The following is a 27,002-nucleotide window of genomic DNA, read 5'->3' on the forward strand; positions in this document are numbered from 1 at the left end:
AATATCAGAAATTCGTTGTGCCGCCCTTGGGGGCAAAAAACGGTGAAAGCTAACGTACGAAACCAGAGGGCAGCACAGGATGCGACTGCACGATCCCTTCCGTGAGCAATCTCCCAACTCATCTCTGTGAGCAATCTCCCAACTCATCTCTGCTATCTAGCGTGAGTCGATAATCGCTACAAGTTTCCGATAGTATAGAGAACGTTCTTTGTGGATCGTAATTCATTGACGTAACCGAGGCTACGCCAAGCTACGATATTTCGTTTACGTATTGTCGGTACGAATTAGTGGTACGGTGAATATTTATGGAAGTAATGAAATTAATTATGAAGTAATACAGTGCCGAAGGTGTATTTAATTATAAATAGAGTGGCGCTGCGGTGCTCTCACCGTCGACTGTAACATGCCGTGAAACAGAGGTTATGTTGCGAATGAAACAACGGTTCGTAAGAGTTAAACAGATATAATTTGATTTGTGAGAGTAACCGAGAATCTCTAAGTATCTAAAGACTGAGGAAAACTCGTCCGAAAAAAACTGCTCGTTCAATGACGTCGCCCACTTGCTGAGTTCTATCTAAATGGCTCTATTATTTACAAGTATGTGGGACTCGACCATGTTTCTGAGTACTTTAACGCCAAAGTTTTACGTTGCTTTAACTGGTACCTCATCACTCATCTCTGGACTGATACTTATATTTGAGTGGTGGTACTTCAGAAAATATGGAACTTCCTTTATTGAGCAGGTATCCTTAAACCACATATCTCCTTGGATCGGAGGAGGTGACGGTACAGGGGATGGGAATAACACAGGTGCAGGTGGCACTAATTCCTCTAATCAGCAAAACGTACCAGAATGTAAAGTATGGAGAAACCCGATAAATTTGTTTCGAGGAGCTGAATATCAGAGATTTTACTGGGCAACCAACAAGGAGCCCTTAACATATTACGATATGAACTTGTCGGCTCAAGATCATCAAACATTCTTTACGTGCGAAGGAGACACAGGAAAAGAGGAGTACAAACTCATGCAGACAGCATGGCGGGAGCGTAACCCAGTGGAAAGGATTAAAACGGCGAGGAGTGCTCTCGAACGCAACCCTGACTGCGCTCCTGCATACATCTTACTGGCCGAGGAAGAAGCAACTACAATTTTAGAAGCAGAGAAGATCTTAAAGCAGGCACTGAAGGTAGCAGAAAATAACTACAGGAAGTCTCAAAATACTCAACACCAAGGCTCGATAGCGGAAGCGATCCACAGGAGAGATACGAACGTTCTAATTTATATCAAGAGGCGACTAGCCATGTGTGCCCGAAAGCTCGGGAAGTTAAAGGAGGCAGTGAAGATGTTTAGAGATCTCACGAAGGAGGTCCCACCTATCATGAACGTCTTGAACATTCACGAGAATCTCATAGAAGCATTGCTCGAAATGCAGGCATACGCTGACGTGCAGGCTGTGCTAGCCAAATACGACGACATCAGCCTTCCAAAGTCTGCAACCATCTGCTACACCGCCGCGCTACTAAAGGCGCGAGCAGTTGCAGACAAATTCTCCCCAGACATAGCGAGCAAAAGAGGACTAACGACGGCAGAGATGACAGCGGTTGAGGCCATACACAGAGCAGTGGAGTTTAATCCACATGTGCCGAAGTATTTGTTAGAAATGAAGCCTCTCATCTTGCCACCGGAGCACGTTTTGAAACGAGGTGACTCGGAAGCTATCGCGTACGCTTTCTTCCACCTCGCTCACTGGAAGCAAATGGAGGGTGCACTGAATTTACTACACTGTACTTGGGAAGGTACTTTCAGAATGCTTCCGTACCCACTAGAAAGAGGACACTTATTCTATCCTTACCCGACGTGTACAGAGTGCGCGGATAGAGAACTTTTACCTTCGTTCCACGATGTAAGCGTGTACCCTAAGAAGGAGTTGCCATTTTTTATCCTTTTCACAGCAGGCCTCTGCTCCTTTACAGCATTGTTGGCCCTGCTGACGCATCAGTACCCTGACACGATGGGTGTGGTGGCCCGAGCTATGCTAGCTTGGCTCTCTCTTCCATTTTATTATATTCTGGACAAGCTTGAAGCGGTTTTACCATCCAACCTCTTGCAGCAGCTCTCTCGAATATAACTCCTTTCTTGGATCTCTATAACGAAACCGTAATGTGATATATTTATGATAATTAAGCTTTTGCCCCATTTTCCGTCTAATGGTTCTGTGTAATGTACCTACATGTGTATATATACACGCTCGAGCGTACTTTCCCACTCCCCATGGACTGATGTTTCCACATATGTATAGTTCTATTTGTTTACTTATCATCATAAGTCAGTTAACTCCAACGTCGCATGACTAAGTGTACAGATAAACAAGCTGAATATAAGATTTTATGTGACTTTTCATTGTTGGTTCCTTCTACTATCACCTGTTGAATTTTTAAAATGTGCAATACACAAATAATTGATTGTAAATTGTTGTTCGTCACCTAAACCAAAGATCGAGGCAGAGGGTAATCCCAACCATGACACAGATAATTAGTTTTCATATTTATTTAATAATTAATATTATCGCTAGCCCTTCTTGAAGAGCAAGGCAGACCAGGAATGAAATCATCGTAATAGTCAGAAAAGCTTAACTCTGATTCTCCACGGGGTAACGAAACGATGGATACTTTAGAGTAAGCATAGCTTCGCTCGAATGCAGAACAGGCGTTTCCCCTCCGTACTCGCGAACGGAGTGAAATGTAAGAGTATGCTCACAGACCTAGTCCACGTTTCTATCGTTAAATGGATTATACAAGAAAGAAATCGTAAAATAGGTAGAGAGATAAGACACTTGGAAGTCGGAGAGCCCATATCTCATGCGCATTGGCCCGTTACTCCGTGACTTTGATTTCAATTTGACGTTCGGTTTATCTCAGTTTCTTAACAAGAAAAGAAACCTTCCTGCTCTCGAAATTTATATATATATATATATGTATGTATATACATATATACACATACATACATTCTCTGCTATAACTTATCCATGTAAATGATAATGTACGTAACGAAGAAATACTATTTTAAATAATCGTCTCTGCACAGCTACGATACTCCGTAATGCATCTACCGAGTTACGTGATAAGAACATGTAAAAACTTTCATTAGTGATTTTGCAAGGTTCGCCTAGGATCGACCGTTAAGACTATCAGAATTAATAGTAACGTTTACATATAGTAGGAAATATGTCTGAGTATTCATCTCCCGTTAAAGTCACGTCGCGTCGACTTCGAAAGATCGTCCGTTGCATCTTAACCTAGAAACTCGAGAAGGACGCGTCCCATTATGTTACAATTGCTTATCGCCGAAAGCTAACTATTTTCCAGCCAGAATATCCATTATTGTATGTACAATTAGCAAGCCCGTTTCGCTTTCGTTCGTCCGCGGTTCCGATATATGGGATATAATATGCTCCGTCGCGCACTCGCGATCGACACGATAAAACACTCGCTCTCGCCGTTGCCATCGCACTCCCTACATATAAGGCACCTTTAACCAATTACTCCGGCACGAGCTACGATGGACCTGTCGCGAAACCGAGTTTCGAAATTCACCGAAGTAACCAACTTGTGGAGTAATCGTTACCCGAGGTGTGCTTAGCCGTTTCGATATCGACGCCACTAAGCGTAACGACTACGGATCTTAACCTCAACGCTCGTTTCACGAATTGCTTCATCGCGAGAAAATGGAAAAATGATATCGAGGCTTGCCTTGGTGTATCTTGACTGATAGAACAGTACTCGAGAGTGGAATTTGTACTAGTTTTAACCTATTAAGTCTGTAAAACGAAGCGCGTTAATTTCTGGTACAGCCAAGAAATTATCCGACTTAAACTCAATTTGTGTACGATCGTTGTTTACGTAAATTTGAGTGCACACGGGCACGGTTACCACACACGTGTAATTACTCTGGATAGTTACCAAACCCCTTTAATTCTTACTCAGACGACATACATGTGAACTAATTATTTCCAGAAAATAAAGCAAGACGGTAGAACCTATCTCGACCTCAAGTTCCTCCGTCGAGAAATCTCAACTAAGAGTAGGATCTCTTTAAAAATCGCTACATACTCATGTTAACTCCAATTCTCTACACAACTCGATTGGAAATATTTAGTCCATGTATAAACTGTACAAAAGAATCGTCCTTGCCTCGATATTAGAGCACTGAGTATTACTTTTTTTTTTAGACTCACGAATCACCATAGTGACGAGTAAGTACAATTCTTAGAGCAAAATACAAAATTGCAATTACGAACTATCGAAGATCGATACGTGCAGGAATTTGAAATCTTTTGATCACTGTTCAACACATTCCTAGCCGAACGTAAAGAAACTTGTCAGTTACCACTGGCATCACTGTAAGGCGGAAAAGCAAGTAGTGCATGAAAAATAGAAAACGCATTTAATATTGAGGCGGCGTTTGAATATTCGTTTACTATCGGAGTGAAAAAGACAGGGGAATGTCCCCAAAGTCTACAAAAACTGCGTAACTGGTCATAATAGAATAGAAACAGACAACCTGTCATCATTTTATCACAACCATTTCACTTTCTTGACATCACTAGAGTAGCACTTTCATTAGTAATTAATTTTGTAAATTTCATTCCAGGACGCGACCAATGACTGCCTGCATCCTAACCTATAAGATTCACTGCTCTGTCTCATAAAGTATGCAGAAGTAAAATGGAATGTGGCATCGGTTTACACAATCACGGGCTCTTCCCCATCTCTCTCTCTCTCGTTTCCTTCCTCCGTACCTATTTTCACCAGCCAGTGGCAAATTTGAGCAACAAACGATCGTACTATGAAACACCTCCATCTAGCATGACAACACCGGCAGTTGAGCAATCACTCGAAGAGCCATTGTGCGGACGGTAACGACGCGTCGATTTAAAAACGTAAAATAAACCATTCAGGGCTGAATGAAGTGACACATCAAGGATCTTATCCGTCAACATCACGAAATAACGCCGAATAATAATTTTGACAGATCACTGTTACAGGATAAAAAGTCTAGTATCACTCAGCAGAAGCTCTTGACGTTAACAAATGACCACATGACGTAAATAAATAACAAGCGCCGTTTATTACTGACTACACCGGTTTCTTGATACCCCTTCGACTGTCAAACAGAGATCGAACACAACACAATCACTCATTCAGCCTCGACGGATAAACTGAATTTCTCAAGAAAAGGAGGGGAAAAACAGTGACACCTCCAAGGAACTTTACGAACGGCCCATCCCGACACTGAAGCGAAGCACTCCTGTGAAACAAAGTTCAATGAAACTCGGCAAAAGAAGAGAAGTGCCAAGTAACGCGAATAATCCCCTGGCATCATTTTCAACAGGAACATCACTTTGAACGCAAAACGTAGAAAGGCAACTCACACCAAGAGTCCTCGTATCTCAATAGTCTCCGATTTGTCCCGTTCTAGCACACATCCACGGAACACCCGCGGCGAAGTTCTGGAATGCTGAGAAGTTTACGCAGCTCATCGAGGAGGTTAACTCTCCACGAGGGCGAAGTCTCGCTCGTCAGAAGGGCGTTTCAGGTCCCATCGAGGAGGTCGTCGAGCGATGTTCTCGAGGGATTGCGTGTCCGTATGTACATCGGGTGCACTCAAGTCGGATTAAAGAGTGCCGTTGGCAAAGTACTGATAACGGTCGTACAGCTTCGTCGACCAGGAGTGTATGCTGCCCTCGACGAGGTCCTCAACATGTCTACGTAGCTGGTCTTCGGTCAAAGTAAGATGGAACCTGTTCTTCAAACACTGTATCGTGGCGGCGCCGCCACTCCGGAAACACGGTAGCTGAGAACCTGGAAATATCGAGGTTTAACTAATTAATAAACAAGTCGATAACACATCGTCCATTTGCTGATAGCAGTGAAGACGAAGTTATCCTTACCCGAGAGCATGATCTCCACGAGGTTGACGATCTTGTCCATGTGCTTCCTCGCCGCAACGAGGCCCTGGAGGATGAGACTCTTGAACTCCTGGAACATCTTGGACTGGTTCCCGCCCATCACCTCGACGAACTCGGGGGTGAGCTTGAAGGGCGAGGTCTCAAAGCCCAGATTCCGGGGCGACGTAGAAAGGATGAAGCCGAAGTCTATGTGGATGAGGTGTCCGTCGCTGTGTAGAAGGATGTTACCGTTGTGCCTGTCCTTGACCTGGATAAGGTAGCTGACAAGGCAGTACGCCGCGCAACTCTGGACGAACTTCTTCTGGGCCGTGATGAATCCTTCCGAAGTGGGCGGTCCGAATTCGCGCTCGAAATACTGCAACAACGTCAGCTGGCAGTGCTTTTTGACCTGGTGGAGGGACACCGTGTTCAGGATGGGCTCGATCAGTCCGCTGTCGTTCGACAGGCACAGGATTCTGAAGGAAAAATTAATGAAAGCGATAATTTGGAGAATCAACGGTAGCAACTCTTCGCTCGAAACCGGATTTATATCCACGACCCTCACGTACTTGTACGGTCGTACCCACAGGGGCACGTGCTCGTCCTGCCAGATCCTCTGCAGCATCGAGAGTAGCTGCGAGGCAAGAAGTTCCTGCCTGAGATCGTCCCCGCACTTGACGATTACGGCCAGAAGACGCCAGGAAGCGAGATGACCGTAAGGGCTGGACGCCCTGATGCGTCGCTGCTTGAGTTCCCAGGGCTCCTTCAACACGGCGGCCGATGGGTCTTCGGGATCGTGGTTGAAGGTAGTGCTAGGCGTGGCTGCCATCTCGCTGAGTCGCCTCTTTATGTCCCCAGGGACGAAAATCGGCTCGCGACTGTCGGAAGACTCTTGACTCAACTGCGATATGCTGTCCCTGTCCTTTGGCTTGCGCAACTGCAGGTACTGCGAGGAAGAGGATATTTCACGGCTCCTCGAAGATGACCATTCTTCTCTTATTTCGATCCACCCCTACCTACCTGTTGCGTGATCTCGTCGTCCTCCTGGCTCCAGCAGTCGTTGGGGTCGTCGTCGGGGAAATTAAATGCAACGTCGACGCTCCTGACCGAATAGCTGGACTTGACTGGGGTCTGCCTCAGCGCTGTGGCCACGATGTTCTGTTGGACCTCAGAGCTCGAGACGCTCGAGGAAGCTGGATTGGAGGGTTCCCCTCCGGTCAGGTTTTCCTCGGACTTGGTGTGTCTCAACGAGCTACCCATGATCTTCGTCGGTACCGGCGAGGTGTACAGGTCGTCCACTTCTAGGACCTCAACGTAGATTATGTATGGTGCCTGGAATTAAACGTGAACACGTGATGCTGGAAATCGAGACCAATCGGCATGATCGAGACAAAAGTGCCGGATAAAATGTGTCGCCGAACGTGTCACCAAACATATCGTACCTTATCTTTGCTATTCAACACCGCAGCGTACTGCGGTGGCACTCTGACGATATGATGCGGAACCGTGCTATGCAGAGGAAGCCAGACTCTCGCAGGAAGATTCACATTAAGGGTATTCAACTCGGCAACCAGCTGAACGGTTTTGCTCTCCTTCGTGGGTATGGTGCCGAGCAGTTTGCCAATTGATATCAACGCCCGGATAAACTCGAGTTCCGGAGCGAGCCTTGGAGCCTGAGAGAGATCATTGCCTTGTAACGGGTCGACTCAAAATAATTATTAGCGTTTCTCCCTGGTCCCATTAGATTCTATCGGATCGCGCAGAATAATAGCTTCCTCTGGTGTCGATGCGAGGAGGACCGCGCGCGCCATTAAACCGTATTGGGTTCCGCCTCGCAGCGTTCATCAGAGGGGTTCCTTTTTTTTTCATTTCTTATCGGCGCGCATTCCCGGTGCCACGTTATTCCAGGACTCGTTATAGACAATGGCGACCAGCGAGAAGAAGCGTAAGGACACGGTAGACAACGTACGTTACACACGCAGTCGGTCTTTTGTCCTCGCAGGTCGTTAACTACCCCCTGGCAGGAGTCAAAGCAGGTACATCCGTTATCGAACGCTCGTCCAGAGCTCAGGTCCCCGAGACTCACTTTATTCGTTAGACCTGGAAGAACAAACGGCTGTTATCAGCGATTCGATGCCAAAAAATATACTATGCTACATTGCGATAAGACGATAGTCGATGTAGGTAGGTTTTGTACGGACCGATATCAGCGATTTAGACAAAATGGCTGATATCAGCGACCATCACCTGAGACTCGTCAGGTAGACCATGCTACGTTACGGATAAGACAACAGTCAATGTAAATAGGCTCGGTCTGGAATTCGGAAACAGGTGTACCAGAGTGACTACGACGAAGCGTCTGGAAGAGTCCGGTGGCATCGGACTGCGATCTTTGGTGGGTTTTCTTGTTAGGGGAAGTCACGAGCTGAGGGATGGGTAATGGTGGCGGCACGGGAACCTGAAGACCGAGGATACGTTGCTTCTTCGCCGTTTCGTTCCCCTTTGGCCTGAAATCGTAGATTCGATTTATATTCCCATAGATTGGGTTCGGTAATCGTTCGATTGGTACTTGACGGTCGGCTCACCTAAGCTCGTCGGAGAGAATCAGATTTTTAAGCTTGGTCCCGTGAGACTTTTTTTTCGATGGAAGATGAGCATCGGAACTGTACGCGTCCAACAACCAGGCACACTTCAACGAGAAATCTGCCGACTGCCTACACCTGGTTGATAAACCAATGTTTAATTATATGAATCTTTTTAATGTATAATTTTAAGAGCCAAGCGCTCACCTGTGCACAAGATATGGATACAGAACCTCCGTAACGTCGTGTAATTGTATGTACATCAAAACCAACTGGGGCAAGTAGAAATCCACCTCGTTATCGGGGAAGCTAAACATCTTGTTACCTGGAAAACGAGTTAAACCGTTCAAATCTTGTATATATCTAATCATTAGATTTAAAAGAACGTAGTCTTAAGTACCTAACCACCACTCTTGGCTTACAGGGAAGGGAGTACGCAAACCTGTGCTCACCTAGGTAACTCTGAACGCCTGGTTCCTTAGAGTTGAAAAGGTAAGAAATGGCCATCGACATGTCAAAGATCTGACTTTCGAATAACCTGAGTAGGCATCCTTCGGAGGGTTTCGGCTGAGCTGTCTCCTGCCTTCGGATTTCCAGGGGCTTCTTGACGGTTTCCGCATCTGGCTGGCCAGTGCCGCAGCACAATGTCATCGCAGCACCAGCCAGCTCTCTTTGCACCGCCACCTCGAGGGAGTTTTGATAGTCCACGAGGACTTGCACCTCGTCATTACGTAGTTCTTTGGACTGACAGTCATTGCGCTGTGGTTCTTTGGGCAAACAATCGCCGTTAGGCAACTCTTTGGGCACATGATCACTGTCCTCGACACTCGGAGAGACACTATCACTGCTCTTACACTCTTTACGCAGGGCATCACTTAACACTACTTCAAGGGGAGACACCGACGCGACGCTCTCTTCGCAGTCCACTGCGTCGACACTTTCCATGTCACCAGCTTGCGACAACGATGAGTCCAAGCTTTCCCGGCTATGCAAATGATCGATGCTGGATTCCCTCGTTGTTGCTAGTGCAGCATCGCTGGAACCACTGTCCGAACCACACAAAATCCCAGAGTCATCGGATCCCAAGCTAGCAAGGTCCTCTCGTTCTCTGCTGCGTCCTTTGATAGGAGGAGCTGCCTTAATTGCAGGAGCAGGATTCGTCTCGCATTCCGGACTTGGTGTTACGTCTACCTCTGGGATTCTCTGTAACGCGGAATCAAGACTTCGATTCCTGTGATGCAGCGTCAAGGTGGTCGCAGTTACTTGTGGGACCGGTGGCAACAAGATTCCCATTGACCTGTCAACGGTAAAGTTTTATAATCCACTAGGACGCTTACTTTCAACAATCTAAAAACTAGGGTTATACTTCAAAGTTTGATTTCTATTCTCCTTAGGGGTTATAACTACCTGAAGTCCAAGCTATGATTTCGTTGATGAGTTGTCAGTCTATTGCAGACACTGACAGGAGGATTTGGTCTTCCGTGAACTAAAGGAACATTGCAATTTGCGAGCTTATGCTTTTTAGTATGTGCCACAGTTTCTTGCCGAATTGGACCACTAGTGGGCACTATGACAGACGCTACTTCGCTCATGTTAAAGTTGGACGAGCAGCAGCTCGGCTGACAGTCATCTACTGCTCATGGTGATACTTTATCTGTAACAGGAAACACATTACGTTAGAGTCTACATTATAACTGTTTCATGCGTGTGTCTATATATAATCCATTGCACCACAAAGCCACATCGTTCCCCAACAAGGTGAAGTCGATATCAAAATAAATAACCGAAACAATTTCTACTAGACATGCTTCGATCGCTCCGACCTGCCTAAATGAAAACAACTTCTCAACACTCCGAGTCTACAGAACCAAGTCGCAGAATAGTAATCTGATTCTTTTTACGTCAAATCAAATCTACACTCATTTCAAATTACTCGCAGAAAGAAATTCGTGCTTTCGACTTATACGAATCTCCTCCCCGGGTCAACCGACCCAAGAAATACGAAACCAAGGCGAATCCCGATATCTCTAGAATTGCAACACCAGCGCTTTAATTAGAATGGGAAAAAATTACAAACGATGTCCGCCTTATCGCATAAACAGGCGGCAAGCGCCACGAGATACCGACACAGCAGATTCGCAGAATACGCCCTCATTTGCCCTCGAAATCAGCTCCTGGCATTCCTCTCGCAGTATGTCACGTCAAAATCGAGAATGGCAAAAGAAAAAAAAAAGAAAGAAAATGCGCCCTCTCGACACCCATCAGTTCCCGCTTTCCAATTCCACGTTCAAATTTGCGGCGTTCCCAGCAGCACCCTCTGCCTACCAATACCTCGATATAAATCATATCGATTATCGTTTCGACCATTAAACTGCGAAATCAAGTTGCATCCGCGGTCAAGCGTAAAATGGCGCTCAAAGTCGAGGGAAAACGAAAAGAGACAAAAATAATCGAAGAGAGACATGAACAGAAGCGATCGTTCCGTTGCATTCCTCGCGTTTCCCTTATCACGGCGGCATCGAAACGTCATTCCAGTATAGACGACTTAACGGTACGCACAGATTTAATACAGTGCATGCATCGAGCGACGTGTCTCCCCTCCCCACTCGCCACTCTCGCATATTTGCATGTCCGAGAGTACAGAACATCGGCCGATTTCCTTTCGAGACGTCAAAAAACCGCAACTCACCCGGTTATCTCGATTTTCTCTAGCGACTCGTCGTCGCGCAATTCTTAGCTACAGGGGAAAACCCCGGGAGTTCCGGCGTCACGTTTGAGGTTAGGTCGGAAGGGTCGCCTCGGAGGGAGTCTTACAGTTTCCGGCGCGCTTTAATAAAAAACGTACGCTCCTCTCAAGCGAATCCAGGGACGAAGGAGGATCCGTCCGTTAAGACACGCACTTGCGTCGCGAACGCGTAATTCCTTGCGACGCCTAACGACGTTATACCCCGTCAGACCGGAGTCACAGAGAGTGCGGGGCGTCGTGATCGAAGATTCGCTCTTATCCCGAATCCCTAACCCCAAGAATCGCGTCTGACTTTGTTGAGCGTTAAAAGAGGCTCCCGTATATCTCGCATTCCTGACCCGTCGACTGTAAGCGGCCGTTCCGCGCGACTCGCCGCGGGAACGGCGAATCGCGAAGAGCGCGTGAAAGTCGTCCCTCGGAGGATTTTCAGGTTCCAGTCGCGAACTCTTTCCGGAACGGAATCCAGGTTACTACGGATCCGCTGTAGTCCACGCCGCATGAAATTAGCCTCTCTAATAACCACGAGACACGGTACATATGAAACTCCCACCGTGCGAGAATCTTTATCCTTCGTGTCACATCGTCTACTACCAATAAAACGTAAGAATTATTCACAAAATGAATAATTAAATGACTAAAAGTATGGAAAGGCATAAAGGCATAAAGAATAGAAATAACGGACACGAATGTTAAGCGGCCTGCCAAGGTTCGAAAAAGGGGGCGACCTTCGAAAAATCGAACCCTGCGACGTGATTGGTCGGCCGCGGGCCAATCAGAGCGCAGGGTTTTGACAGCAGCGCAGATAGCACAACCCGCCGCGACGAGGCGGGATGCGAGCGAGTGGGTGAGCACTGATAAATAATCGCGTTCTCTGCGGATGCGTTGATTTTTATCTGTCAATTTGACGCTCGTCCTCGGGGCGTCCGTCATTCCGCATAGGTGGCCCCATGAACGGCGGAGCGTTTTTGGTACCGCAAATTGTGCCAATAAAAATTCAATTGTATCCATTGAGAAGTTACAACGTCGACACGCTCGCATGGTCAAAAGGCTACCTTACAGTGATGACAAGTACCGCGAGAATCGTTCTACCCCTTCCCTAGGTTCTCATACCGAGAGAGAGCCTAGAAAACTGTCGATGATGCACGATCACTCGCTGCAGTCTGTTAAAAAGAAACGGCTGTGTGCGTGTGACCGGATGGACTGGACGTTAGCACCGTTTCGAGGAAGCACTACGTCACACGTCTCCCCATACGAGGGTCAAGACACCCGGTAGTCTCTCGCTAAGTCCACACAGCTGTTTATGAATCCCTGCCGAGTGTTCATAGAACATCATAGGACATCGACATTTCTCTCTCTCTCTCTCTCTTTCGCCATCCATGCTTGTCTGACAAGGTCGTCGAGTGCTTTTCTGGAGTGTAACCATTTTTTTAAGGTACTTTTATAGAGTGGATCACCAGACGAACCGGTCCCACATCGATGTCCAGTCGTCCGGAATAGCATCGCGCCCCGATCCACCCAGGTTTCCTGCATCGAGAGCGGAATATACTTCAAATTAACAACTACATTCGTTGATGGAGATTAAGTTCTAGGTTACTCACAGAGCACATCACTGGAGTTCCAATAAAAATGACTCGAGTTTGAATTGAAATATTCAGCTCGTTGCACTCTAAAACTTGGTTCGTGTTTTGGTCCTAACCCTAACTCACTGCTCTCCCTTCTTGATATCACCTTTCCTGTGTTCATAACTTAATCCTAATTTATTTTTTACTGCAAAGGATTGATATAGAATGTTTGTACCAAGCATTATGATAAGGGAAGCATAAACACTGCTAATGAATTCCTTGAATGGACGATTAAGTTAGGGTTGTCAGGTTTAGGGCCAAGGTAAAAAACAAGCTTAAGGTTACTCCAGCACGGAATAGACCGCGAGAGTAGCCAGGCGTCCGGCTGTCAGTGGTTTCCCCTGGGGCGCGGCGCGCGGGCCAATCAGAGGGCGCGGCGCGCCGGAGGGCTCCGGGCGGCAGCCACGACTCCTCCGGGGCAGACTCACCTCGCGTCTCGCGACGCAAACTTGCCGCCTTACGGCGATCAGGAAGACATGGCGTCCTCGGTCCCCCTGGGGCGCGGGTCCGCGAGGTCGGCGCAACCTCCCGACGGCTGTTGTCACTCGCGAGGACGCGCGGCCCGTGGCGCCGCGACGCACCGATCAGCGGCCAGGGCTAGCTCTCCGCCGTCCGCGAGGCTCGGCTACTACCGCACTGATATCACTGAGCACCGTCCAGGACGCGCGAGACCGATGACCGAAGGTCCACTCGACACTACAGCTCGGCGGAGCCTTTGCGCGTCTCTCGGATATGTCGGATATGCGGATATGTCTGGACGTGCCAACGGGAAAGGCAACCGCCACGATCGCCGAGCCTCGACTGTTTGCTACTGCTCGACGCGCCAACTGGCGACAGCCTCGGTCCCCGCGCCCAGCTAGGGAGGGGTGCCCGCGGCCGCGCCACATGTGCCTCCGCGAGGTCAGGGGTGGGGGGCTAGCGAGAGACCGCGCATAGCTGCGTCCTCCTCGCTCTTACGGGAGCAGACGCATAGGCGAGGCGACCGGTCTCTCGGGATTCGGGGTGGGGGAGCGAATTAGACTCGGCGAGTACTACGGCGATCCCATGCAAGTCGCAACAGGTCTACCAACCTATTGTCTACTATCCATTCGGCGAACGCAGGACCGGACATGTTACTGCATGCACCCCGAGTTTCTTTCACTACTATTTATACGTAAATTAATCGTTATAATGCTTATATTAGCATTTATCACACCTTGTATGTAGACTCGGGGTCTTCGATATCCGTTATTTGTAGAAGGAGGTCAAGGGGGAGGTGAACCAGAAGTTCTAAGCTCTTCCGTTATCTGAAGGCGCAGCATTTTTCAGGTTTCTCCGGCGGGGCTTTAAAGTAGCGTTTGGTGTATGAGGTTGGCAATGTTCGGCCCGACTGTGTGGCATCGAAAAGGTCATACAACTGTAAGTGCAGCTGCACCGGGCTGGTCCCGCCTCGGCGGCGTAGCCGGCGGCAGCGGTACGAGAATGCTGCAAGAATGTTGCGAGAGCACTACCTGCCCGGGATGATCTCTCTCTCAACCCTCGTGTGTTTACGCGTCTGCCAAGTCCGATGATTCACCATTCTTGCCAGGCGATCCGATTCAAGTCCTAACACCCGACGATTCACTCTATGTATCACTTATCTTCGGAATTCTTATATTTAGCCAGATGGCTCATTGGGACAAACGGTCTCGTGACGGAAACAAAATGGCGTCATCGAGAGGAATATGCCGTGAATTGCTCCGCGTGAGATCAATGCTCCACGAGTTGCTGAAGTATCACAAGATATCTCTCTTGGTCTCACTTTCTTATATCACGTCGGATCTTTTCAATGCATTCTCTTTTTTAAGGCAAACATCTTTCAGTTGTGGGGAGTGAATCGACCATTCGTCGAGGTGAGCGGCGACGCCGATCGGCCGACTACCGGACATGTGGAAGCGGGAACGGTTTTCGGAACCTTGAAGGCCGCCACTCCATCACTCATCTCCCTTTATCCTTGACTGTATCTTTCACTGCGGATATATTGGAACAGGAAAGGTCGGCAAGTGGACAGCGAGAGCGATGCAACCCTCGAGTGTTTACAAGTCTGCCGGGTCCGGTGATTCATTACCCTCGGCACGCCGAGCAGCTGTACGCAGTACGACGCACTGCAGAGAATACTATGAAACATTAGTAATGCTCTTTAGGCACCAGGCGGTACTACCGCAAAATTTAAATATAATCCTCCATAAGTAAATGAAAACTTTCGTTGCAACGAAATCTCTTTAGAAAAAATTCTACGCGGTGTTAAAACCACCAAGAAGACGGCAAGCCCATGTTGCTGATATTGCATCGTTAATTATCAATCGATCTGCGTGTCGTTTCGTCGTAAGAAATTAATTCCTTAATCATTTTATATTTGTTAGTCAACTTATGGCACTATCCGGTATTTCGCGCGGGTTCTTAAATATTTGAATGGATGTACGCTATGTAAAGAGTAATTGCGTTACAAGATGCTGTAACGTCCGAGGCGTTGGAATATTAAGAATTTAGATAGGTCCGACCTAGGATTTCCTGCCGAGGGAAACGTTAATGCCGTAACACCCTGTATCCTTTGTTTAACGATTTTATTTGCGAGGGGGAAGGTGTAAGAGTCGTGTAATGGTAAATGGTAAAGCGTAAAGGAGCCTCGAAAGCTATAAATTATCGTGAATAGTGGCCGAGGTTGATTTCAGGGATTTCCAGGCTAGGACCCATAAACATGGTTCCCAGGGTAACTCCTCTGTTCATATTTCCTGTAATTTAACACGCTTTCTACCTTGTCGTTAAGCCTTCCACGAGTTTTCCTTCACGTATGCTCGGAACGAATCACACCTTTGCGAAGTCACTTAATGTGAAAAGTTAAAGGCGAATTATTTCCCGTGCATGAAATTATTCACTAAAAAATCACGGATGTGTATATATGACGTTTACGTTAATCCGAGTAATTGTAATAATGCAAATAAATAATAATAGCAAAATTTTTCATATCCAGCTCCAGAGTTTTCTTATACTACTGTAAAGATATCGTAGAGTAACGGGACGCCATTACGCCGCCATATTGTGCAGATCGTCACGAAGCAATGTCTTCGTCCCACATTATGCGAATTCGTAACATCATTCCAGATGCATATGGGAAGTATCCCAAGTAAGGTTTGCGCAATATCAAAGTAGGGGATCGCTCGGGAATCTCCGCGTTAATTTCCCGAGTCCCTTTTCTCCTTGCGTAACACCCGCGATTTCTATCAAGCCGGTGGATCGAAATCGCGATTAATTATATACACTCTTTCCGCAAGCATCTGGTCGCAATAGCGGGATTTCTCGTGCGTCGGAAAACCGACTTTCTTCAGGAATCGCAGCCGCGCAAAAGATACGGGAAGTAATAAATATTTGTCGACCCGATATCCAGGAAAATAAGATGGACGTCAAAACTGTCGAGATTTAATACAGTCGAAGTTTGTTTCGATGCTCGCTTTACCGGTTGTTGACTTCACGGCTGGAAGTATAATTGTTCACCCTAACGGTACTAATTGCTGGTTCTTCAGCAGATACTGGTAGCAGTTTCGAAATCACTTTTAGCGTCGTTAACGACCGCTAAATGCGGATCGACGAGGCTTAGGCGATGATCATTCGTATGACAAAATGGCGGCGCAAGGAAGCGACTTTTGCGGGGGTTCAGGTGGCCCCCGAGTACGCGTTTTTCTTACGCAAGTTCGTCGCACCCGCAAGACTCGCTCGGTGGATTTAGCTGGGCAAAGCCACTGCTCAAGTCGGCAAAAAAGAGCCGCGCAATTGAGTAAGCAGCTGAACGCGTCACGAAAGCTCTCGACGGCGCACCTAAGGGTCTTCTCTCGGAGCAAGAAGTACACATCAGTCACCTTCACGGATCGATCAGTTTTGCGCGTCCGCTCCGATTTCCCGAGCAAGAGTCCTATTTCCCTCCTTGGGGACAAACCGTAAATCGTTACGCGGTTCCCTGTCTATGTAAGCGAGATTTTCCTCGCGAGAATTGACGTTACACATTATGTTTAATTTCGAAGCTAGAATGACCGACGGAGTATCCGTCTATTCTTTCTGCGAAGAAAAACCTCCATCGTCTGTACACTGATAAAAAAATGGAAATTTACATGCATTTTCACACACTTTATAACTTAAGCTGATGTGAAAGTGGCGTCGAAGAGGTTTTGTTTATCAAACTTTTATCCCAACTCGATTTACCGAATAGTTTGAAACTTTACAACGTGAATAGGGAAACTCTAAGGAAGGTCCTGAAGCTCATGAAATTTTAATTCTTTTCAAATTTCTTTATAGGTATTTTAAAAATAGTTTATAAAAATTGAAATTTCGCAAGTTTCAGGACCTGCCTTTGGGTCTCCATATTCACGTTTTAAAGTATGACACGATTTGAGACACCCAGTTCGTAGAAAAGTTTTATGAACGATTGAGCTTTCGAATGCCACTTTTACATCCCCTTAAGGTTCGTATACAAAACCCTAAAATGGAGGAGTTAGAAATTAGGAAATGTATAAATACACTTAACATTGTGTACTCACTGTATTGCTGAATTTTTACTCGAATTTAATGTAACATTAGATTATCATTTACTGGAATTTATCGTGGCATCTAAATAACCAATGATCGAGTATGTACATTTACATGGGCATTTTTATCAGTGTAGACACCTCGCAAATTCTTCACCTCTTGTCGCACTTACGCGTGCACTAGTATGTACGGCCCGTGTACACTTCGTGTACTCGCCATATTCCCTGAATTTAGAAGCGTGAGATACGCGTGTCGAGGCGAGGACTTTAACCGGGAGATGAGAAATAAGAAAACCAGGAAAGCACGCGCGCCGAGTACATGAGTATAATGTACACATTCGGACGCGTACTCTCGTTGACTAGGATAAATGCGTTGAGACGTAAGCGGGTAGATTAGAAGGAAGCGACAAAGCGAGGCATCGTGTCTGAAGAATTAATTAAGCATTCCGAATTAGTGGTTAAGTCATCTCGAGACGAATAGTGCATTTTATGCATCTCTGCGATCATCGAGCAATGTCGACGTTTCACGTGAATGTCACTCCCTTCGAGCGGTGGCTTCTTTTTTCTTTTTTTTTATCGATAATTCTACGCGTGCACCAAGGCCATGTCACGGCATAAATAATTCCCCGCACTTTCCGTACACGATGCATTTGTTATTGAGCGCCGGCGTCATTTGTTATTTTCGACACTTTCCAACTGATAGTGGAAAAATGTGTCGCGCCGAGAGTCTTATCGCTGAATACCCGTGCGACAAGGTCAGATAGATTCCGCGTATCTCTTATTTACGGTGTCCCCTCTCGGGGATTCGAAAAATTCATTCCCAATCAGGGGTTACATTCGACGCGATGAGTCGGCCAGATCTCGAGTTCCCTCGAAGGACTATCATCGGCTGTTATGACAAGTGCATCGTTATCAGCTGTTCCCCGAAACCGGAGGAGAGAAGGCTCTCATAATTAAGAGGTTCTATTAACACATTCGCGACCGCTGACGTGAACTCATGTCTTTTCAAGTTCTATTCCCGGTTGCCGCTGACGTGAACTCACGTCATTTTAAATTCTATTCCTGATTGCCACTGACATGAATCACGTCCATAACGTTACACGATACAAGTTTCCGGCAACTAGTTTAAGAATTTCATTATTTTCGCCGGTACTCGGTATTGGAAACGGAGAAAATTTTCCTCTCGCGAATGTGTTAAAAGGAGCCATTTCGACATATGGGCGAAATTCGTCTGACCGTGCAGGCAATATTGGACCAAACGTCGGGTGACTTTAGGCGCTCTTAGTAGCCAAAGGGTTAAGTGGCTGGGAATATACGGGATCCTGTTGGATCGCGGATTCGGGGATAAGGGAACGAGGCGTAAAAGTGTTATTTCAAGGAGCTACCCGAGCTTAATTCTAAGGCCTGGAAAGTGGAGGCTTCGAGTAAATTTAATTTCCTAGGAATCCAATTTTCTGGATCGACCAATCAGACGGATTTAGGAATTTACTTGGCAGTGCTTATCTCGCTCAGCTGTGCTTCTCGATTCCTTTCTCGCCGATTAGGGCACCATGTACGAGCACCATGGCCTAGGCGACATGAAACGCGATGACTGGTTCAACCTCGGCCGGAAGAGTCGTATTATTTAAATGAAAGCGCATTGCCCGTATCGACGCTAATCGGGACCAGGTAACGGTCGTCGCCTGCGCTCGTGATAACCCTGATAACCGTGATAAGCGGTTCTCGCCCTGCGAGAGATTCTCATTAGACTGCAGCCTTCATCCCTAGAAGGGTCAGATGAAAAATTCAAGCTGGGACCAAACGAGGTCCAATTTCGTTGTCGGTGGAAGAGAGTTGCCTGAAGAGCGATATGGGGATTAGAACCGAAACCAGGCAGGGGTCACCTGGAAGCGTCTTAAAGAGCCGTAAAGTGGCGAGGCTCAAGTAGGATCACTTCGGGAAGTCAGCCCTGCGGATTACCAGATCGAACCGAGGATTAGGATTAGAGCTTTGCTCGAACCTTTCGACTAAAAGTGCTTAAAGCGCGAGGGTCCGGCTTTGTTACTCCATCAATGGTCACCGGGACTCGGCAGTGTCGTATAATGGTCGCTATTCCTGGACAAGGCCTGGAAATGTTAATGCGGGGTCCCGAAGAGAGACGAACAGATGGGAGGGTCAATGAGAGAGACGAAGAGGAGGCGACGCAGATGGACCAGATGGAGAGGTTAGAACGTGTTAGGAGAGGCCGCGAAATGGCTCAGAAATGATGACAACTCCGGTTCGACGACCCCGGATTATTTCATAATGGCATTATTAACTGTATCATTAATTATACCATTAATTTTATTACGCTAGACGGGACGTTTGTACGAGGATTAATAATGTCCACAGTGACTACTACAGGGCGTGTCTCCGGAACCCAACCACACTTAATGTAAGACCACGGAAGGCGAACTCGATGACGGAGTCACCCCTGCACCCAAACCAGAGTTCCCAGGCTCGATGGAAGACTGGAAAGAGAAGAGAAATCCTGGAATCCCTGTGGGGAACGAAGAGGGAGAAACGAGACCCGAGAAGCGTGACCGAAAGGGCGTTCTTGGCGCCATATTGGTTCGCATCACCTTACCGAGAACGTGGTCGAATGTGGTCGGATATGTAACGCGCTTGTTCGAGGAAACCTCTGCGAGATACTTATAAATATCGCTGGTAGCTCCGCAACCTCGTGTAGTTATAGTTTAGCTACGTTTCTCACGTGGTGGGATACTTTTATCTAGTCGATGGACGCGGGAGCCTCTGAAGAGCGCGTTGGCAGGGATGGTGATACGATATTCAAAATTCTCTGAGCATGAAAGGACATGTTAATCTGCATCGTCTTGCTCGTGGGGAAGAGAACCTCTATAAAATGACTCGCTGCAATACGGATCCGTATTTCTGAGAAATTAAATTAATTATGATTAATGCGACTGTATGTTGGGGTGTAACTTTGCTAAGGCATCAGCTGTAGATCGACCCGATCGAATCAGCGCCGATTCTGATACGCCTTTTGACCTTCCTAGGAGGAACGACGGTGTTCGGAAGTCCTAAGGCTCGCCGATTAATACGATTAGTGCGATTAATGCGCGAAGTGAGGAATTACGCAATGAGAACGACCAAGCGATGGCAAAGACGACTCGGTTCTTCCTCGAGACTCGGAAGGAAAAGTCGACTTCGAGGTCGCAGGAAATCGCTCGTCGCTCCGCGTTTCCTCCTTTTTGCGAACCAGAGACGCCAAGAAAGTCTCGCCCGAGACTTCCAGACCGCGGCCCACTTGCGTCTCATTGTCAGCTCCTCGAGTGCGTAATCGCGAGAGAATGCCTGCTGACAAGAGGCTAATTAATTGTACATTAAATTCCTGAATTAGTCCGACGAATAGGCGCGTTTCTACCTCGCGTGCGATTTTAGACCGCCAACTGGACACCCTTGCGTGCTCGTAGCTTCCTCATCGAGTGATAACGTGACTCATCTTCCCACCCTGGCGAGCTTTGGCTATCGATAGGCGAGTCGGTTCCACAACATGCGAACCTGAAGCCACCCCGAAGGCTTGGCTTACAGTAATCATATCAGAGGCACGTCGGAATGTTGATAATGCTCTTTGTGCTTGACCGGTCATAATGTCGGACGGCCCGTTCCCTAAAACCCGACCTGTTTACATCCTCAATTTTCCCCATCAATTATACAAAATTCCTTCAATTGCTCGCGTCCATGGAAGTTCATATCATCGTTTCAAGTCTCTAGGCATTTTTTGAGAAGCTTGAGGGTCTCTTCGAGGACGCAAGGCCTCTTCTGGGTGCAGTCCGAAAAATCCTTCATTGCTTGCGTCTCGAAAAATCGATTTTCCTAAGCGACGTCCAAGCTCGTCGCAGAAATCGCCTTGCCAGCAGTGTCGAGGAAATTCCTCGAGATCGGCGCAGTACGATCGTGCATTCTTATTCAATTATCCCGGCTTAAACGCCGGTTCGGTTAAACGCCACGTCCTTGGATATGGCCGCACGTATGCACGCGATGTGCACCGACCAAGCTGCATACCGACATCGCGTTGCACATCCCCGTCAACCTGAAGATGAACAAGGAGTATCATTCAGAGCCGACCCGAGATATCGCTCGCCATAAATCTTATATACTTGTGCATTAATCGTTATCTCTAGGATTTCTTTTCTACGACTTCCCACGCCCTAAATCTCTTGCGCCCGAATTTCTCGGCTCGATGGCCGTCAATATGGCGGACTGGTACAATAAATCCGATACACACCTGCTAAGTACCCGCTCCACCGAAACGGTGTCGCCTTTCGCTATCGAATGTTTGACGGGCGAAAGTAACGACCACCTCGAAGCATCCTAGGAATGCGATATACACGAGCTATTTCGAAACGCTGATAGGAGCAGGGAACTATCAGAGTTTTTTCCTCGGGCAAGAGCGAGGCTTAATGTCTCGGTTCGTTTTTTACCCATCTAAAGGGTCTGCTTTGGGTGAGAACCCTAAAAACAGTCCATTGGGGTATTCACGGGTAGATAATATACTTTTAATATCCGAAATATAATTTTTTAACCAGAACGTAAATTGATTACCATGGAGAGATGGAGTCAGACTTCAGATTTCGGTCACCTTTCAAGTCCGGATTCACCGAGGGTGAAAATGTGAGATGCGTCGACACGTACGCGCGTAATGGCGGCGATGCTCCTGGGAAATTAAACGCACGAGCAGACCGGAAGACGAGAGACCGATCCGATGATTTTTTTCGTCTCTATCCCAGGAGTTCGCCTGCAATCTCGTGCGTTTCAGTCGGGCCGAGAACTTGAGATCATTGTATCTGTAATGGACAAATAACCCGTCAATGGACAGTCGTAAAGATTTTGCTAAACGGCGCCGAACGACTCGATAAAGACTCCAACCGGGGCAGTGGAAGAGTCAACGCGTCCTTCTGGAAACCTTCACGCTGGATGAATTAACATTGGATAAATAGGCATTCCTCAAGCCGTTAGCTCACTTGGCTGCGTCGCCATTCATGTCTGCAGACAAGTGGAGAGAGAGAGAGAGACAGGGAGACGGAGAGATGGGGAGATCGAGAGAAAGAGAGGGAGGGGGATCGTAGAGTGGACAGGAACAACCTAGGAAATCTGGCTCATGGTGGAGACGGAAGAGCAGGCCTCGTTTGTTTCTTTGGCCAAGTGGTTCTTGTAATCCGTTTATTTACGGTCGCCTCTGCGTTATACTTTTCCCTACTCCGAGTGCCGAAACGGAACGGGAGCGTCCGACGCCTCCGATTTGGAATGGCCGCTTTTATTATTTCGGTGAGAGGCCCTTACCTTGGCACCGACCTACTCAACCTGCCTCGTTTTATCTACCCACGTGTCTGGAAGCAGGAGAATGGGCCGAAAAGTGGCATCATTATTACAGAACCCCGTGATGCAAGAGACGGCGGCCATCTTGCGTCGCGCGGCCCTCAGAATGAAGACATTGAACTAATTAAAATAAAGCCAGAAATGTCGAGTCAGTTTCGTTAAGTCGCTACAAAGGCTGTATGCAGAGGTAAAAATTCATTGTACATATTACCTAAACCGATATTTCACATAATCGTAGACTGGTGATGATGAAGTCTGCTTATCGAGGGAACGCTGCACGATCCAAGATGGCGGACCATCGCTATCCGGGACTCCTCTTCAATAGGGCTTATAGATCTCTTTCTTGAGGCTTTGGCCGTGTTCTTTTGACATTCGACTTTTTGCTTCGTATTCTGGACCACCACGTGGACCTTTCGTGTCCACTAGAAATCTTACGCGGTCCACGTGTATCCCGCATTGTCCGCACCCGGAAACGCCGGCCAGGATGTCGAAACGGCCGTGGCGCTTTAAAATTAGAGTTTACGTCGACATGCTGCGAGCCGCTGTTGAATGTCAGATTATTTGCGAGTCGATCGCGCCAAGGTTTTTAATCGCAAATCGTGGTACTATAGGATTCTGAGAATTACATATCAAGGTGTAAAATATCGACAGCCATTGTACACGAATTTGAAGAGTCAGGTTCGCCTCCACGAATTTCCATGTCGCCTTAACCGGTCCATGTCGACTCGATTGGTTAGGTTAGGTCGAAATGAGCGTTCTGGAGCCTCTTCCAAAATCGTAAGACCGTCTCGAGGGGCTCGCAATGCTAATTTTGGGGTGTGACTAAGAATTCGAGTAGGTTAGGCTGCTGGTCTAAGCTTTGCCGGAGAAAGGAAGTGCCGGCTAAGAACCGGGCGTAAAAATCGAGCGAGGGCGCCATTTTCTTTTGCCGGAATATTTCGGATTTTTACGCCACAGAATTCGGAGCGACATTTCACTCGCGAAGCACGGAAGCTCGACTTTCGGTGAATTTGATACTCTTGCTCGGCAAAAGGCGTGTAGTTTGTAGTCGTGCATGTATATACGTGCACGCTCATCTCCCCTCACGTATATTTATCCTCGCACGTGTATGCTCATGGGCGTCGCCTTTTAAAAATCATCTCGGACTCCCAGATACGTGCGAAATCGTTTAAGATTTAAAATGCTAATTCTGGATGATAAGATTTTTGCAATGGTTTTCGGTGACTATATTTTGGATTACTTAATTTTTTTATTAAAGAGATTGCGAGATTACAGTTTGATGTTTTAGGTAAGAGAGTGGTCCCTTGAAGTCGTCGTCCATGCGTGTACTTATCGCGTATGCGTACACGAAACCATATTCTCTCTTCCTCCCTTCCTCTCTCTCTCCCTCTCTCGTGCACAGATGTCGGTGCGCGTAAAGATACGCGAGGTCTCGGATTATTTTTAGCCGGTGGTTAGAAAGGGTCGACAGGGCGTGTCGAGCCCTACCAAGGGCCGAATCGTTGGGTGTGGGTCTGACTTTAATCCTATCGATATGTAACCCCTGACACTCAGGGTGGTCCGTGTCAATGGGGCCATTTATTCGGAGCCACGAAGTCGTTTCCTCAGGCCAACTTCCCTCCGCTGGATGGAAATAATTTACATAAATTTATGAAAACACAGAATCCATTAGCAAGATTACCACGATCTTATTAACGAATTACCTATAAAAGAGTCCGTCTCAGTAGTTTCGTTCCTTCGTGACAAAATGGCGTCCCCGAATTTCTTCACGGTAGTCCACCTCGAGTTTTCTCCGTGCTGTATTATTTTCATTGGGACTCCTTTCTTTTGTTTTTCCACGGCAAGTGATAGTACGTTTCTGAAGGATAATTGGATATAATGCAGAGAGTTAACGCGAGTTATATGCGGAAGATCGAAGAGTTCGTCTTTAACTTCGGCGGAGTGGAAAGGACCTCGGTTGACCTGGAGCGAAAATACCCTCGAACGATTCCACCCACTCGGATCCACCAGGGGTCGCCTTGTGGAAACAATGACACAGAAACAACCCTCTCGGAAGCTGATCGTGTCGACTTAATACGTTTACAGTGCCCCTGTAAACCGACCCTGTAAACAACGAGGGCAGTTATTGCGGCCAGTTACCCGCCTCGTTTCAAATTCGAGAGCCCCTTTCCTGGGCCAGGCATTGAAATTTCCGACGAGTCGAATATTTCGGACGTTAAGCATTTTCGGCAAGGTGAGAATCGAATATAAATTCCGTGGAGACACTCCTCTTAAAGGAAACAATCAGCGGCATAAATTCGCCGCGTGTGGCGGTTAACGACGCCATATTGGAAGCGTTCGGTGTCGCATTCACGCGCGCCTATAAACGTGCCAATAAAAATCCCTTCTTAATTCTTCCAGGATTAACTCGCGTTTTTGTGGCCTCGATAAAAGCAAGGAGAGGTAAAGGTGCGACTCTTTTGCCAGGAATTCGCGTTGCCACCTGTCACGGGAAGATGCGTACACAGGTGAGTCGAACTGCGTCGCAGCTTTAGCGTCTTCCAAGATGGCGGCCGTAAGAAGAGTTTTACGGCCACCGTAGTTTAAAGTAGAAGTCCCTTGGCGGCTTATTAACATGTTTATAGAGGAACACCGTAGAGTCTCGTTATTTTCAGGACGTCCAGGCCGGGTTTCTGGATGGCGTGGCATTTCTGGATTTCTCCTGACACCGTCGCCGCCATTTCTTCCCAGGCTGCAGCTGCAAATCCTATTTAGCGAGTGCAAAAAAGGGGTATAAACGAAGTTCATGCTCCCCTAGCGATTCGAGGGGATTGCATTATCTCTGTGTACATCGCTGGTGCAGAGGTAAGCCTCCAGGAATGTTATGGTCTGGTGGACGCGTGGTCATGGGTTCAAGTACCAAGGGCATGGATCCTGTACTTGTTTTCCGAGTGCTGGGAAATTCCTTTCTACGCAGTTACAATATGAGTACTGATCAGATAAGACCGGTTTTCAACTCTTACTAGATTTTTTCTCACGACCAAATTTGTACCCCTTATGGCGATAAATTACATCGATAAGTGCGATTCGACGTTGCAAGTCGCGATTAATATGCAGAAATTCATTCGGCAATATTGTACACCGAGGTAAGAAAAATGCATTGAACCGAAGAAACATATTTTTAATTCAAAGAATAATTATTCCAATTCATTCGATTTTGTTTCGGTCAAAGAATTATTCTTTGAATTTAAAGACAAAGAAAAAATTGACAAAAAAATTGTTTGCTACTGTTCTATATTTCTCTGGTCTAAGGAATATATTTTTTTTTTAGTGTAGGAGGGATGTTCCACAAAAAAGCCGTAACAATGTGCTACCCTCCATGGTGTCTCCTCGCGTTTCACGGGCCATTGCCAACCCTCGACTAAAGACTTATGGTGAGCGAGTTAGTAATTCTTCGACAGTGATTACCGCAACGTCAAAGTGGGTCAGTACCCTTTTATCTTATTGACGTTCCACGCCCAATAGCGACAATCCGTGATCGATCAATCGAGCTATAGCTCGAAAAATGGGTGCATCGCGTAATTACCCTCGAATCGCTGGCACGATTATTCATCGGGATACATTAAGGGCGAGCCGATAAAAATGCAGCTCCTCGAAGTCGATCCCTTCTTGAAAATTCGTCGTCAACGTCGACGCTAACTTCCCTCTATAAGTTTCAGGTTGAGAGTCAATGGTTGAAAGAAAGTGAGTCCAGGAAGTCCGCCTTTGGGGAAAGGAAGGAGAAATTTCGGAAGCGGAGACAGGACGAGAGATGAAAGTAAATGACAACTTCGAGTCAAGTTCGTCGCCAGCTGTGGTTCAGGAAGAGGAACGAGGAAGTTGGTTTAAGATCGAGCACGACACGGTTTCTTCAGGATCTGTACATTAAGGAGTTGTTTCAGACCTCCAAGAGGCTGTCCAAGAGTTTGTAAACACTTGAATTAAGAAAATATTTTCTTGGTTCAATGGATTTCTCTTTTTTCTTTTTTTTTTTCTCTCAGGGTAATTTCGTCCGTCACGTGGGGCACCGATGTGTATGGAGTGATTGCCAGCAACGCCCTCCTGTAATTGGGAAAAGTACACCTAGCTTCTTTCGCAAGCGACATACGCGGGTACTCCATAATTCTCCTCGCATGGCCGGGCGCAAGCTTATCCGAAAGAAGAGGAAAAATATGCTCGATATCCTGGGAGGA

General features: G+C 47.0%; 2 protein-coding genes across 6 annotated transcripts; one reads left to right on the forward strand and one right to left on the reverse strand.

Annotated features, from left to right (window-relative positions):
* Nucleotides 1-144: 144 nt before the first annotated feature.
* On the forward strand, nucleotides 145-2,399 carry LOC105694909 (protein ST7 homolog). Of its 2 annotated transcripts, XM_012416051.1 has the most exons (2): nucleotides 145-1,904; nucleotides 1,975-2,115. In XM_012416051.1, exons 1-2 carry the CDS (start codon nucleotides 579-581, stop codon nucleotides 1,990-1,992), a joined length of 1,344 nt encoding a protein of 447 aa, XP_012271474.1. In that variant the 5' UTR covers nucleotides 145-578; the 3' UTR covers nucleotides 1,993-2,115. The 2 variants fall into 2 exon arrangements, with proteins under 2 accessions (XP_012271474.1, XP_012271473.1); XM_012416050.1 differs by having other exon boundaries at nucleotides 145-2,399.
* A 134-nt stretch (nucleotides 2,400-2,533) lies between these two features.
* Nucleotides 2,534-15,170, reverse strand: LOC105694847 (phosphatidylinositol 4-kinase beta). 4 transcript variants are annotated; one of them, XM_012415925.2, is made up of 13 exons: nucleotides 12,875-13,296; nucleotides 12,713-12,800; nucleotides 9,938-10,184; nucleotides 8,983-9,827; nucleotides 8,738-8,855; nucleotides 8,534-8,668; nucleotides 8,286-8,455; nucleotides 7,918-8,048; nucleotides 7,391-7,621; nucleotides 6,969-7,280; nucleotides 6,518-6,894; nucleotides 5,952-6,424; nucleotides 2,534-5,862 (listed from the first exon to the last, which is right to left on the reverse strand). In XM_012415925.2, exons 3-13 carry the CDS (start codon nucleotides 10,120-10,122, stop codon nucleotides 5,675-5,677), a joined length of 3,165 nt encoding a protein of 1,054 aa, XP_012271348.1. In that variant the 5' UTR covers nucleotides 10,123-10,184; nucleotides 12,713-12,800; nucleotides 12,875-13,296; the 3' UTR covers nucleotides 2,534-5,674. The 4 variants fall into 4 exon arrangements, with proteins under 4 accessions (XP_012271348.1, XP_012271350.1, XP_012271347.1 ...); XM_012415927.2 differs by lacking the exons at nucleotides 12,713-12,800; nucleotides 12,875-13,296 and adding an exon at nucleotides 14,094-15,170; XM_012415924.2 differs by lacking the exons at nucleotides 12,713-12,800; nucleotides 12,875-13,296 and adding an exon at nucleotides 13,327-13,687.
* Between the last annotated feature and the right edge of the window lie 11,832 nt (nucleotides 15,171-27,002).

This window comes from Orussus abietinus, unplaced genomic scaffold, assembly GCF_000612105.2.
Source record: "Orussus abietinus isolate OABI.00-Male unplaced genomic scaffold, Oabi_2.0 scaffold354, whole genome shotgun sequence".
Classification (NCBI taxonomy): domain Eukaryota; kingdom Metazoa; phylum Arthropoda; class Insecta; order Hymenoptera; family Orussidae; genus Orussus; species Orussus abietinus.